The sequence below is a fragment of the Prionailurus bengalensis genome, chromosome C1, assembly GCF_016509475.1.
Source record: "Prionailurus bengalensis isolate Pbe53 chromosome C1, Fcat_Pben_1.1_paternal_pri, whole genome shotgun sequence".
Classification (NCBI taxonomy): Eukaryota; Metazoa; Chordata; class Mammalia; order Carnivora; family Felidae; genus Prionailurus; species Prionailurus bengalensis.
Window position 1 is genome coordinate 147,118 of NC_057345.1, and position 14,028 is coordinate 161,145.

General features: G+C 62.3%; 1 protein-coding gene across 5 annotated transcripts in view; it reads left to right on the forward strand.

Moving 5' to 3' along the window:
* The first annotated feature begins 466 nt into the window (after positions 1–466).
* AGRN (agrin) overlaps positions 467–14,028 on the forward strand; it is a 34,575-nt gene continuing 21,013 nt past the window's right edge. The window contains exons 1-2 of one of the 5 annotated variants that reach the window (XM_043573486.1): positions 467–776; positions 3,005–3,266. In XM_043573486.1, coding sequence (XP_043429421.1) covers positions 570–776; positions 3,005–3,266 — 469 coding nt within the window. In that variant the 5' untranslated portion in view covers positions 467–569. The remainder of the gene's footprint in view (positions 777–3,004; positions 3,267–14,028) is intronic. The other 4 variants (XM_043573482.1, XM_043573483.1, XM_043573484.1 and 1 more) reach the window with 4 other exon arrangements.

The window sequence follows — 14,028 nt, forward strand, 5'->3', positions numbered from 1 at the left end:
GGCGCAGCCCGGAGCCCCTTGGAAGTCCCGTCACGTCGCCTCCAGATTATGCATTAACCCGATTGCAGCCGCATTTCCTGGGCGGGGGTGGGGGTGGGGGAGAGACGCCCGCGCAGGAGGGGGAGGGGCGTCCACGGGGGTGCGCCGCAGAAGAGCGAGCACCTCCCGGGCCCGCCCACCACCACCCCCCCGTCCCGTCCGCCCTCCGCCCTCCGCCCTGGCAAGTCGCACCACCCACCTTGGCCCGACCCAGTCCGACCCCCGCCCTCCCACCAGCCCGGCTTCCGCCCGGCGTCGCTGTCCCGACGCTTTGTTCGCGGCCGGCGCGGGACGCTGGGCGCCGGGAGGGTAGGGGACCCGCGCGGGCTGGGGAGCTGGGCTGGGGGGGGGGGGGGCGGGAGGGGGGAGAAGGGGCGGGGAGGGGGCGGGGCTGCCCCGGGTCCCGCCCCCGCGCCGCCCTCGCCCCCGCCGCCTCCCGGGAGCTGCGTCCCGTCCTGTCCAGTCCCGCTCCCGGCGCGGCCAGGCCCGCGCGCTCGCTCGGCCGCCTTCCGCCGTCGTCGGCCCGCGCCATGGCCAGCCTGCGGCCGCCCGGCCCAGCCCTGCTGCAGCCACTGCTGCTGCTCCTGGTCGTGGCCGCGCGCGCCCTGCCCCGCGCCGACGGGACGTGCCCGGAGCGCGCGCTGGAGCGGCGGGAGGAGGAGGCGAACGTGGTGCTCACCGGCACCGTGGAGGAGATTCTCAACGTGGACCCGGTGCAGCACACGTACTCGTGCAAGGTGCGCCCCCGCCGGGACCCCTCGCCCTCGCCCCAGAGAGCCCCTCCTGGAAGCCGGGGCTGGGGGCCTCTTCCTCCGCCAGCCTGCGCCCCTAGCCCGGAGGCCGGCCACCCCACCCCACTGGGACCCCCATCCCAGGCCGTGGGAACGGGCACCAGACGCTCCGCAGCTCTCGCTCCCGCTCCCTTGGCGACCGCCGGGCCCCCGGGTGGGGCGCGGGGTCCCGGAAAACTCGCGAGTGCCGGAGGGAAAGTTCCTGCGGCACCGCTGCGGGCCCACCTCGTGGTGCCAAGGCCCTGGAGACCCAATCGTGTCTGCCCCCACCCCCACCTCCAAACCCACCACCTTACTGGAAACAAGTGCGCCGTCCCCCCAGGGAAACTGTATGGCTATCGCACCCCCTCCCCATCAACCATAGGAAAGGAACGGGGACAAGGAGAGGTGATGCCTGCTGTTTGGGGTGAAAGTGGGAATTTGGCCTATGGTCAGTGCTGTCACTACTCCCTCCCAGAGGCCTTTACCAGGGCCAGAGGGCGGCGGGGGGGTGGGGGGGGGTTCCGGAGAGAGTGGAGTGCACATAGAATCTCCCACCCCCAGGCATCCTGGCGGCTGGTGCTGCAGTGACTAGGTGTGGGGACAGGAGCAGAAAAGTGGGTGGAACCGTTGCTGAGCCTCAGCTGTGGAGGGGTGCAGGGACAGGTGCCCCATCCTGCTCCTGGGAGAACTGGATCCCCCTGGCCACAGGGGAGGGGTGCTGCTCGGCCTCTCCCTCAGCTGGATCTGGGAGTCTCCTGGGTTAGGTATGGTGGGTTTTTCCCATAACACGTTCCTAGGGAGGACTCAGGGGATCCAGGGCCCATCCCCGCTCTGGCCCCTAAAACCACCTCCCTGACCAGAAATCGGATCATTCCTTCTCCATGGAGATGGGGGTGGGGGGGGGGGACAGCTTCTTTCAGATTGGCCTGTGTTGGCTACAGCTGGGATCCCCCGCCCAGCCCCCTCCCCTCCACCACGCCAGGGCACTTTGCCAAGTCCCTGCAGGATTTTCCCGACTTCCTCCCCGCTGCTCCTGGGTGTGGCTGGGGTGGGGGGAGGCGAGGAAAGCGGCCCAGTCCTCTCCCTGCTGGTTATCATCCTTCTGTAGCCTACTGTGTGTCTGGGGTTGGGAGGGATAAGGTTGGACAACTGGGCCACTGGAAGGTGGAGGGAGTCCCTAAGATGCTGCCTTCCTGAGGCTCCCAGCAGGGACCTGGCAGGTGGGCAGGCCACCATTGTCTTTCATCACCCGTTCCAGAAGTCTCAGATCCCCAGAGCTCCTGAGGAAAGGGGCTTCTTCTCAGGGAATGTGTGGTGGACTCATGTCCCCTGTGCATATGTCCCCACGGATCTGTTCCTTGGAGAACATCCCAGTATAGCCTGCAGCTGCTGAGACCCTCCTGTACCCACCCACCCCCCTCGCTCCCCGGGCTGTGGGCGTCTCAGGGCTTGGTTTGTCAGAGCAGGTACCCTCAGGGCCCCAGGAGTGAGAGTGTGTAGGGTGGGGCTGCCCTGTGCTGCCCAAACTTGATTTTGTGGTTCGGAGGCTGCCTTGACTGCATTCACTGTAGGAGCCCGGCAGGAGGAGGGGTCTTTCGCCTCCTGGGGTGTGTGGGGGAGAGAGGGTGTCTTAGCCCACCCACAGGGCTGCAAGGAGCCAAGCTGGCCCAGAGCCCTGAGCTCGGGGCCCATGGCCCTTACACCCCATTGTCCATGTTCGCTGCTCCTGGCTGTCCCCAGGGGTGGGCCCAAAGTAGTGGTGGGTAGGTGGAGAAAGTAAGGACATGGAAAGCAGGCACCCAGGCCAGGTGGGTCCCCTTCCCATTTCCAGCCTGAGCTGAGATGGACATTATAGGAATTGGGGTGGCTGAGGTCAGTTAGACCTAGTGGGTGGGAGTGCTGCCTCCTGGGTGAGGGCACACGTCCTTCTGTGTGACACGCACAGGCTGTGGCATCCATCAAGGGTGTGTGCTTCCCTGCAGCCCCCTCCTGTGGGCTGACCCAAAGATCTACGCACGTCTCTGCCCGGGCTTTGAGTCTACTCTGGACATTTGGCCTGAGCAACTGAGGTGGGAAGAGAAGAAAAAGCCCAGGCGCCCAGTCTGTACTTGTTCCTGGACTCTGTGGCCTCCTCTCCCCAGTGGAAAGAGGATCACTGATACCTGCCCCTCCCCCCCCCATGTCCATCCCAGGTTCGGGTCTGGCGGTACTTGAAGGGCAAACACATGGTGACCCAAGAGAGCCTGCTTGATGGTGGCAACAAGGTGGTGATTGGCGGCTTTGGAGATCCCCTCATCTGTGACAACCAGGTGTCCACTGGGGACACCAGGATCTTCTTTGTGAACCCTGCCCCCCCGTACCTGTGGCCAGCCCACAAGAACGAGCTGATGCTCAATTCTAGCCTCATGCGTATCACTCTGCGGAATCTGGAGGAAGTGGAGCACTGTGTAGAAGGTATGTGGGGACTTGACCAGGGGCAGAGGGTGACTGAGGCGGGTAGGCTTGGAGGAGCTCCACATCATGCCCTGGGGAGCAGAGGAGAGCTTGCTGTAGGCAGGAGCGCATGTGTCTTGTGGTAGTCTGCTCTCCTTCCTTCCTCCCTCATCTCCCAGCTGAGTCTGGCCATCGCAAGGTCACAGCTCCGATCTCTGACATTAGCAGGGATCCCCACTAACCACCCCCGGTCCCACGGTGCCACCATCTTTTGTCTTAGGGCCAAGCAAGCCCCGGTCTTGGAAAGGGGACAGGCTTCCTCCTCTTCAGCTTACCCTCTCCCTCCTGGTCCTTTTCTGAGTGGGAGGAGGGGACCAGGTGAATGAACACCAGCTGTTTATGTTCCTGGAGAAGCCCAAACATCTGTCTGGACGGGTCCCAGATGTTGAGCAAACCCCTCAGAGTGGGGCATAGGGATTGGAGGAGGGGCTGCCCCCTTATGTGTTCCAAGAGGCCCGTCATTTCTAGAAGGGGGAGTTTGTGTGGGGTGGGGACTTCTGGGGGTTTGAGTGGGTGTGAAATGCTCTAATTGAGTCGAAGAACGTTTCCATGTCTGCTGTCCACACAGCACATGCCTATTCTGAATGGCCCAAGAGCTCCCCTCCCCCAGCCCAGCCTCTGGGAGGTGAGCTGGAATCACATGACCAAGGGCTTCCCTGCCGCCCCCCCCCACCCCCACCCCCTTGCCCCAGGAGAGTCGCAGTTGGGGGCTGAGATCCTTTGCTGGGGAATGTGGCAGGGAGAATGTAGGAACTGCCCCTCGCCCCCACATCCTGTCTGTCCTCTCAAGGCTGCCTGGGAAGGGATGCATCGGAGGGGGGTGGCGGAGGGGGGTGGCGGTGGAAAGAACATTTCCTCCTCAGGGCAGTGGGAAGGGTCTGTGACTTCCTTTCTCGGGAAGGCAACCCTGTCCTCTGATTCGTTCTTTTGGCCAGCAGGGAAGTCCCACTTTCTATCTAACTTACTGCTGTGATGCTGGCTTGGTTTTTGCGGGATCCTGGATGGTGGTCTGAGAGGGACTGTGCAGGGGTAGGGGCAGGACCTGAAATGGGGAGCCCTGTGGCACTTTGCCCCCGCTATGATCATCTGTTCTTGAGCCTGCTCCAGGGTCCTGGGCCACAGCATCACACAGAGAAGCCGGCAGGGCTGTGTATTCCCGGTCCCTTCCCAGCACTGGCTCAGATGAGGGGGACCCAGCCTGGCCCCCTCACACCTTACAACCTTGCCCTGCTCTGGGTGTTTGTGTTCTGGGGGGAAAGATGGGAAGGTGGCATGGAGATGGGGCAGGCTGTGAGATGGTGATACCCAGTTTGGGGGATGGGTGGTGGTGGGGGGGCTAAGGAGAGGCTGGAGAAAGAAGGGTCAGGGTACAGAAAGTCCCCTGTGCCTATAAGATAGAGAGAGTGAATTATCAACTCTACAGCTGGGCGGGTCCAGCCTGAGGGTCTGTGACTCAGTAACTGTGGCCTTCTGTGGGGTCAGAGGGCATGTGGTGGGAGGGCCACCCTGGGCAGAACAAGGTTTGGCATCTTGCCAAAGCCTGTTCTACCCATGGCAGCCCCTGGCTCTGTATATGCCAGGCTGGGCACAGAGACAGCTGGAGAGGAGGGTACCCAGGGAGAGCCCCCCAACCAGCACTGGGTGAGACTTGACCTACTGTGTGCCCTGGGCAGCCAGCACTCAGGTACCAGGCCAGGACCTGAGCTCCAGCTGGAGAAGGGGTAGTGCTGGACCCGTAGGCCAGTGTGCAGCAACTGGTGTGCACCCAGGAGGGGCTGAGCCACTAGACTCTTCCTGGGGTGGGCCTGCTAGGGAGGGTGGTCTTGGGAAGAGGAGACCCAGAGAAAGGCATTTGCTATGACTGTAGCTTGGAGCCTTGCAGGTGGAGCCAGGTGGAGGCAAGAACCTTCTGGGGAGGGGGGTGGTGTAGATGGAGGAGCTTGGGTTCCACTGTAAGGTGCCTGGGAAGTTTTGAGCTGGGCGACATAGATCTCTACTTTGAAAGCAAACCAGGGTGCCATGGTGGGGGGAGGCGGGCGGGGCGGGCTGGGAGGGCCAGGTGCTAGGACAGGGTTGCTGCATCCCAATGGGCCAGGGTGAAGGGGTGCCTCCCCCTTGAGGCTCCGGAGGCCTGAGGCACAAGATCCCGAGGGACTAGGGCCAGGCTTGGGCAAGTATTAATCCCGTGCCCACCTTTCCAAGCTGGGTGAGGGTGGGAGATTGGCCCGCCTCCTATTCTGTGTTAGGTAAGGACCTTGGACCCCACCCCAGGACTCCACCCTAGGTGCTCTGGGAATCAAGGGCCTCACCCTAGTGAGGGAGATGGATGGACAGGGCTTGAGCTAAGCTGACCCCTCCCTATCTGACTCTGACCCCATTCTGTTCCCAGGGGCCGCATTGTTGTCCCAGCCCCAGGGTGAAGCCTGGGCAGCCCCCAATCTGCGGAAGTCACCACGAATCCACCAGGTCCCACTGCGTGCAGGAAACCCCTATCCCTAGCACACTTCCCTCCCCAGTGCCGCCCTCCCCCTACTCCTAAAGGCCCAGAGCAGCCAAGGTGGGGGACAGTGTCCGTCCAGGCCCACCTCCTGGGGTACACCCTGGGCTTGCTCCCTCCTCGTCACTGCCTGAGCACTGCTCCTGGCAGCGTCCTGAAGGGGAACCTGCTGCCACAGCACACGCCATCTCTAGGACTTGCCTTTCTCAGTTCCTCCCCCAGGGCCTACAGGGTCTTTCTGACTCTGCCAGGTCAGGCCCCCTTCCCCAGCCTCCAGCCCCCAGGAAGGCTCCTCCTCCCCCTGTCCTCCCGCCTGGGGAACCACATTCCTGGCATAACTGAGACAGGTATGTGTCCCTCCCTGTGCGCCACCTTTGGGTGAGGGAGGCCTGCTGCTCCGGGGCAGCCTCTGCCAGAGGGAGACCCCTGCCCCCTGCTCTGTCAGGGAAGTAGCCTGGCCTCTTCCAGTGCCAGCTGCCCACGCACCGCGAGCCTGCCCAGGCTGGCAGCTGAGCAGACATTTCCCCCAGTGCTCGGCCACCTTGCCCGGGCCTGGACACTACCCACACACACCCACTACTCTCCCCACCCTTGCCTCAAGAAGACTGGTCCTGGGGCTTCTCCTGTAGCCCCGGGGAGGGACATAGGCCTGTCCGAAGTCCTGGGGCCCTTGCCTCCCCACTAGGAGCCAAGAGCAGAGAGAGGAAGTGTTGTCTGCCCTTCTGGGGCCCTGGCACGGGGACAGGGTCAGAGTGAGTCTGGCATTGGCCCAGCCCAGCCCTGCCCTGCCCAGCCCTGAAGGGGGTCCTGGCAGCAGCAATCCCCAGCCCAACCTGGCAGGCCTGATTCTAGTGAGCACCGTCCCTTCCTCCCTGCCAGGCCAGCTGTCTAGGGCCTTAAGGAGGGCAGTGCTATTGGTCCAGTTGGAGAGGCAATGGGTCCTGGGCCCTCTGACTTCTTTCAGGCACTACAGGCCTTGGAGCTGGGTGTGGGTGGAGACACCCCCAGACGGAGACCAGCTCTCTACAGTGTGGGGGCAGGTAGGTGTTCAGGGGAGGGTTCTGGGCAGTTAGCTTTTGCATTCCGCCCCCCCCCCCCCCCCATTCATACCCTACTCCCCCCACATTCCTCCCTGCTGAAGTGGGAGGTAGCTTCTCCCTGTTCCTCTCCTGCTCTCTTCTAGACTGGGTTCTCACCCCACCCCCTGCAGACCCCACCCAGTGTCCTCCTGAGCCCCTCCCCCAGGCAGGTCAGCCAAGAGGGCTGAGAGAAGGCAGGCCCAGACTGGAGGTTGCCTGCCCTATTCTCCCTTCCTCCCTTCCACAGCTGGGGGGAGGGAGTCTGCCCAGGTGGGGGATGACCCCCCCACCGTGCAGTCCTGTTCCCACCTAGGGAGTCCTTGGCAGGAAGTCCAGTGCTTCCGGGGCACCTGCTGGCTTTGGCTTTGATTTTAGTGTACCTTCGCTGGGGTAGTCCCAGGAGTGGGCTTTGCTAGCTGAAATGGACGGCTGGCTCTCCTGTTACTTCCCTGGGATGTCTCTACTTCAGCAGGGCTAAGCCAGTGAAAACAGCTCTTGGCTTTTTCCAGACCCACCCACCCCCTGGCTCCCCACCCAGACAAGAGCCCCAGCCCCTGCAGACTGGAAATGGAAAAAAAAAGGTTGTTTTGGAACTGTCGTGTTCTCTCCGTCTGTCTTCACTGGGCCTCCCCGAGCTGGGCCGGGCCGGACATACTCCTGTAGGGCTGGTTATGCCCTTGCAGCATCTCTGTGGGTGCTGGGACTCCTGTGCACAGATGAGGAAATGGGAGATCACCTGGTCAGCACTAGCTGGCCTAGGTCTGGCGGCTACCCGCCCACACCCTACCAGTCCTCACAGGCCGAGTGCCAGGGTAGCAGAGGGGAGCATGGGTCTGCCCCAGGGAAGTTAATGGGACAGGGGCCCAGACCTCAGCACCAACGGTCCAGCACGGCCTCCTCCATCCATCCTGGCTGTGCTGCTTCCTTCCTGAAGGGTTAATCCCCCACCCCCAACCCCATGAGAATCAGAGCCTGCCCCCTATCACCACAGGAGGGTGGAAAACAGCTGTAGAAACAGGCCTCCTTCTCCGTCCGTACCCCCCCCCCCCCAGTCCCTTGCCTCTGCCTGCGGGACCCAGACCAGTTGCACCACCCTGCATGCCCCCCATCCCCACAAGTTCTACCCTTGCCCAGAGGCCTGGGCACGGGGTAGAGAATGGACTCCCTTTCCTGTTCTGCCCTCCTGGCCCTGGCACTCCCCTTGCCACTGGAATTGGGGAATCAAAGCTCCCACTCAGGTCACTGAGGCCTGGCTGGGGCTGGGCTGGAGGCTGCAGGCGCTCTCACCACAGTTGCCCACATAGTGCCGTATACCTCAGAGTCCCAGGAAGTTCTCACTGGAAGCGCTGACTGATAAGAAAAAGGGGGCTCAGAGAAACAAGACAGCACCCCAGTGACAGTTACCCTAATGATAGCGACGGCTCAGTGAAGGAGGGTAACGTGCCCCCCATGGTTCTACACTGGGGCTTAAGAGGGGTCAGGTTCGAGCCTGAGGCTGTGGTTAGGATCTAGAGAGGGGGTGACCTAGGCCTCTGGTGGAGCCTCCCGTGGGGAGAGAAGCTCCCCTAGAGGGGCCCCTCTACCCAGAGCAGACCCTGAGAACTTCCTCTGAGGAAGATCCCCTGCCAGGGGCTGCTTACAGCTGGATCTGGGAAGGGGAAGAAGGCCCCTCCTGGTCAACACTCCCCCCCCCCGCCCCCCACGGAGCCGAGGCTCTGGAGAGGGGGAAACTTCTGTCCTCACATGCAGCCAGCTGTTTCCAGCTGTGTGGCCTGTACACGTGTGTCTGCGTGTGTTTGTATGCACGTGTGCCTGCAACCACAGACCTACTGATCTGGGCACACGAGACTTCTGGTCAGAGCCCCAGCTGGTGGCTTGTGGTTTCTGCCACCCTTGTTTCCCTGGGCTTGGCCTGGGGTGGGAGCCCTGCAGGTGGTCTGCCAACTGGCTGGTTGCAGGCAACCTTTGCTTGTGTCTCAGGGGCCTTAGAACAGGACCCGGCCTCTGTTTGCTATGGCTGTCCCATTTCTTGCCTGCTGCCCACCCTGTGCCTGGCAAAGACTGGGCACCTCGTCCTGCAGGCTCTCCTCTGGGAGTGACCACAGTGGTTTCTCAACGATGAGATGAAAGGGCTGTGGTCCCTGGGGGCCACTCAGGTTCACTATCCCAGCATGTGGCTGTGGGACCCTGAGTCTGACACAGGGCTCTGGGGGTGGCAGAGTAGTTAAGGAGTCAAGCTGGGCAAGGAGTCAGGAGGGGCAAGTCTGCATCTGGCCTAAGGTGGGCCTGAGTCTTCCCCCCTTCTCAGTCACCCGACCACCTGCCCTGGGAGAAGCAGACAGCCTGGCGCGGCTGCTGGAGGCACCTGCCCCTCCGTCCACAGATACGAGAGGCTCCGGTGCACATCTGGGAGAAGTAAAAGCACAAACAACTGGGCCAGATTGTTGCCTGTGCCCCCCTGCCAGAGAAGAGGGTATGTCTCTCTCTTCCTGGAGGAGGAGGCAGTGAGGCTATGCCCGTTCATTAATCCATCCAGTGGTTCCTTCCTCATCCACACATCCATTCACAGCCCAGCACCAGATCCTCACTGGAAGGTGGGGGGGGGGGGCGGGGGGGGGTCCCTGGAAGAAGCTGCTTCCACCTGCACAGGCCCTGCTGGGGTCCTGAATGGGCTTCCCATGGAGATGGGGTGAGCTCGGTGTTGGGAGGTGAAGGCAGAGGGGCAGGGGTGTTCTGGGCAGAGAGGACAGCACCAGGTTCAGTGGGTGCAGGGCATAGCTTCAGTGAGGGGTGGGAGCAAGCCGCCATAGGCGTGGTACAGGAGGAAGGGCTGGAACACCGGAACCCATTGCTACAACCGGCTGGCTGAGAGAGCAAGCTGGCCCTCGCCCTCTGAGCCTGCGCCTTCCCAGACGATGACAGCACGCCTGCAGACCCCATTCCTGTCTGCAGCTCTCTCCTCTCTGGAGCTCCTTCTCTCTGCCCCTTTGTTCTCTGAACCTCTCTCTGCCTCTCCCCGCCCCACCGGTGTCTGCCTGCCACTCCTCTGCATCCTGACGCCAACCCAATCATCACCTTCATAAAGCACCGCCACCCAGACCTTGGTGCCAGTCTGTGCACCCCCCATGGTGCCCAGTTCAACAGAGCTGGGCCCTCAGCAGGAACACTCCCTGACTCACCTGACTCTCCTGACTCACCACGCACTGTCCACACTTGGGTGGCTCCCTGGATCCCCCAGCTCTCCTTTCCTCTTGGAGACGGGCAAGGCCTGACCAAAAAGAGGGGGACTTGGAGCCGTCCTGGAGAAGAGGGACAGAGGGTGTGGATCAGCCCCACTCCATCCCTACCTTCTTTTCTCCAGGCACCTACTCTCCTCCACCTCTGTTCAGATGGCGCCCCCTGGTGGCTACAGCTGGTATCCTGGCAGGTGTGCAGGCCTTGAACTGGGCGCCCTCCCCCTGTCCTCCCCAGGCCTGAGGATCTGCCCCTCTGGCTCCTTATCTCCTACTCCTAATGCCCGTTACCTTCAGGCTTCACCACGCTGGTATCACTTGGTCTTTTGTGGGCCTGGGCCCTGGGCCTTTGTAGTTGCCTCTGGAAGCTCTTCCTCCTGGTCTATGCAAATCCCTCTCCGCATCATCCAGGTCTCTGTAGATGTCATCCCCCAGTCCCTCCAATCTAGGTCACCCCCCCCCCCCACACACACACACTGTACCCTCCCTGAGGGCAGAGAACCTACCTGACTCGGGATATCCTCAGCCTTCCCAGTGGAGGAGCTCAGACAGGCTAGTGCGTACAGGGCCTGGGGCACCAATAGCGATGTGTAAGGAGCGAGGGTTGGGCACAGAGACTGCTGGTCAGGCAGCTGGCGTCCAAGCATCCAGCCGTGCTGACCCCCTCCTCAAAACTGTCATTTAATGCCACCACCCTGCAGCGTAGACCGCCCAGCGGAAGTGTGGGCCTTGCCTGGTAGCTGGGTGGGTGGGCACACAGCCCGCAGAGTCAAACATGGGTACCTCTGGGCTGCACCTGAGGTGAGACTCAGGCTTGGGCCTGACGAGGCCTCCTTCCCAGTGGCTGGCCCTGGGCCAGCAGCGGCATCCCGCTGTGAAGTGCCCATTGTCTGCTGAGGCCCCGGGAGAGGGAATGGCTGCAGCCTGAGAGCAGACACCAGGAAGCTGGGGCCTGGGGGTGGGGCCGCCCTGTCTGGTCCTCTTCCCCTCCCCCACCAGGGCAGCCAGACACCTGTGACTCTGGGCCAGCTAGGTAGCCTATGTTCTCTTGCTGCGCTCCACAGGCAGCTGCGCACCAGTGTGGTGCGCACCTCAAGATCCCCGGGGACTGGGGGGGACAGACAGACTGGAGGTGGCACTGGGGCAGGGGTGGGGGCGGAGGCCTCAGCATTAGAGGTGTGTTTGTGTGTGGGCATGTGCGTGTGTGTGAGACAGCCAGTGTGTGTTCATGCCGGTGAGTTGTACACTTGTACCACGCCCAGTGGAAACTTGAGGGAGTGCGTGTACTTGGGTCTCTGCTTGGGTGACACCTGGAACACCGAATGTGTATGTGCACATCTGTGCGGTCACATGTTGCTGTGTGTGAGCCCAGAGACCAGAGGGGCCAATCTCTGGCTCAGAATATCCTCTGTTCCTTCCTAGGGCATGTGCCTGAGTGGGCTGGTCAGGGCTGAATGATTTTGAGTCTGAAGATCCCAAAATAGCTCTGGTAGCCTGCACTCCCCTCCCCCTACTGGGTCTGGGGCCTCAATGGCCCTTTGTCTCTCTGAAGGCATGGAGCCCCTGTGGGGGGCTCAGACTCTGACTGGGGCCAGGAAGGACAGGCTGCCTGCTGGTTTCCCTTCCCCCAAGCCAGGCCCTAAGCTTCCCCCCCCCCTACCCCCCACCGTGCTGGCTGGGTGGACCAGTCTCTCCCCTTCAAATGAGCATCTGAAGGCCAGCCCACTTGCCCACGGAGACAATCCCTTGCCAGCCCCCACCCACCCCAGGTTTATACTGATCCCTGGGCCTACCCCTCCCACACCCTGGTTCCTTTATGCCCCTCCTCCTGCAAAGCCCACCCATGAAACTGTGGCGGCAGCAGACAGGGTCCATGTGTGGGCATGTGAACATTGCTTGGGGTTTGACCCCAGCACTGTCCGTGGGTCCTCTTTGAGCCAAGCTCCTGGGGGAGCTGCAGTGACAAGTAAATGAGAAAATGTGTGAACTGCCTGGGCTCACTACACCAAGTCTTTGGGCTCTGACCCAAGCCCTGCCCTGAGAAGATAAAAAGTCAGACCCTGCCCTGGGTGCTCCCAGTCCAGGGTGACGTCCTGGGGAGCTGCCGGCACTATCAGTGTGGTAAGCATTGCCAAGGTCCCGTGAGGTGAGGTAGAGGGTGGGAGGCACCCCCGAGGTGAATGAAGGTGGGCTGACCAGGGGCCGGGGTCTCCAGGTGGTTTGACGGATTGTTGCTCTGGGTCCAGTGCACTGTGAGGTGAAGAAACCACTTTGTTTATTGGCTTTTCCTGCAAAGTTTCCTCAGAATCTCAGGCTTCAGGGCTCTAAGAGGTTTGAAGACCTCTGCTGTTGGTGATGGGGAACCCTGACAGGATGGGCTAACCCTTAGATGGGCTAACTAGTGTGCCTGGCCACTGGATGGAAAGGAGTCGAAGGAGATGGACCTCATAGAACTGGGTGCTGGCTGGCAGGTGGCTGCTGTTGCTGAGGAAGTGGGGGGGGGGGTCGGGCAGAAGGTTGGGTGGAGTGTGGAGGAGCCTACCTGACCAGAGGGGACGGGGCGGGGGGGGGGTGGTGGTGGTGGTGGTTAAGAACATGTTTATGTCACAGAGGAATACATCGTCGGGTGGAGGCACTTTAGGGAGAGTCCAGTTGGAGGCTTGGTGGGAGTTGAGGCACTAAGACACCTGTTGGTGCCCTGGGGTGGTGTTACTCTGGATGAGTGGAGAGTTGGCACCAGGAAGGGCTTGTTCCAGGGCAGAGGAGCCCAACAGACCTGAGAGAGGACGGAGAGGAGACCTAAGAGTGACCAGGGCGGCACTGGTGGCTATGGCAATAGCGGTTTGGCCGGAAGGGGGACCTGCTGAGTTCACTTACAAATAACCCTGGGGAGTCCTAAGTGCAGTGTGGGTGTAGGTCTGAGTGAGTGGGCGGGTACGTGAGTCTGTGGAGTGCGGGACTATGTGTAGATGGGTATGATTGAGCATGGGGGTGGGTGGGGGAGCACTGGTGCAATTAACATCTTTTCAGCTGGGATAGGGACCAGAAGGGGTCCTAGGATGGGGCTGGGGGGGGGAGGCCTGATCCCAAGTTGAAGAGGGACCCACTGTGCCTTGGAGGCCAAGCTTCCTCCCCCTCTCTCCTCAGAAAGGGCTGGCAGACTCTAAGAGAGGGACAGAGGTCACTGCAGAGACTCAAGGGCCTGCGACCAGGTCCAGGCTGGAAGCGGCCAGCCGTGGTGGGTGTGGCAGTGGGCGCTTAGGGGTTCCTCCCAGAGGACTGTGGGACGTGAAGGGATGGGAGTGCAGGGCAGTGAAGGTGTTGGTCATAGAGATTGCCACCAATGGGATCCTGGCTGCGGAGGGTGACTGGTGTGGATGGTGGGGAAGGTGCGCTACCCCTGCCCCCCTCCCTCCCCAACCGGGCAGGGGCTAGGAAAGGGGCGTCCTCTGGGGGCGGATGTGGACAGGCCTGACTCCGGGAAGGACCAGGCACCCCCCCCCCCCCAACACGGCCCGGCTGTGACGTCACGGCCCCGACGTTCCCTGGTGGCCTCTGGGGGGCGCTCCAGGCTGGCGGGACGGCGCCGGAGTCCCGCGATTATTTGCATAACACTTCTTTACAAGAAACTCATTTGCATGTTCCTCTCCACAGCCGGAAGGGAGGTGGGGGGCACGCGGGTGGTCTGAGGTGTTGCCACCAATTCCCGGGAGGGTGGACCCGTCTTGCCCCCTCCACCCTCCACGTTGGGCGCAGCCCGCTCCCCACCTGAGCGTGTACCTGGGGACCCTTCCCCCACATGCGCGCGCCAGGGCGGGGCCAGCACAGGCACACGCGCCCGTAGCGTAGAGTGGGGGCCTGCGTGCGGGCTTGAGCTGCGTGCGCTCAGAACGACCCTCCGGCCCTCCGCCGCG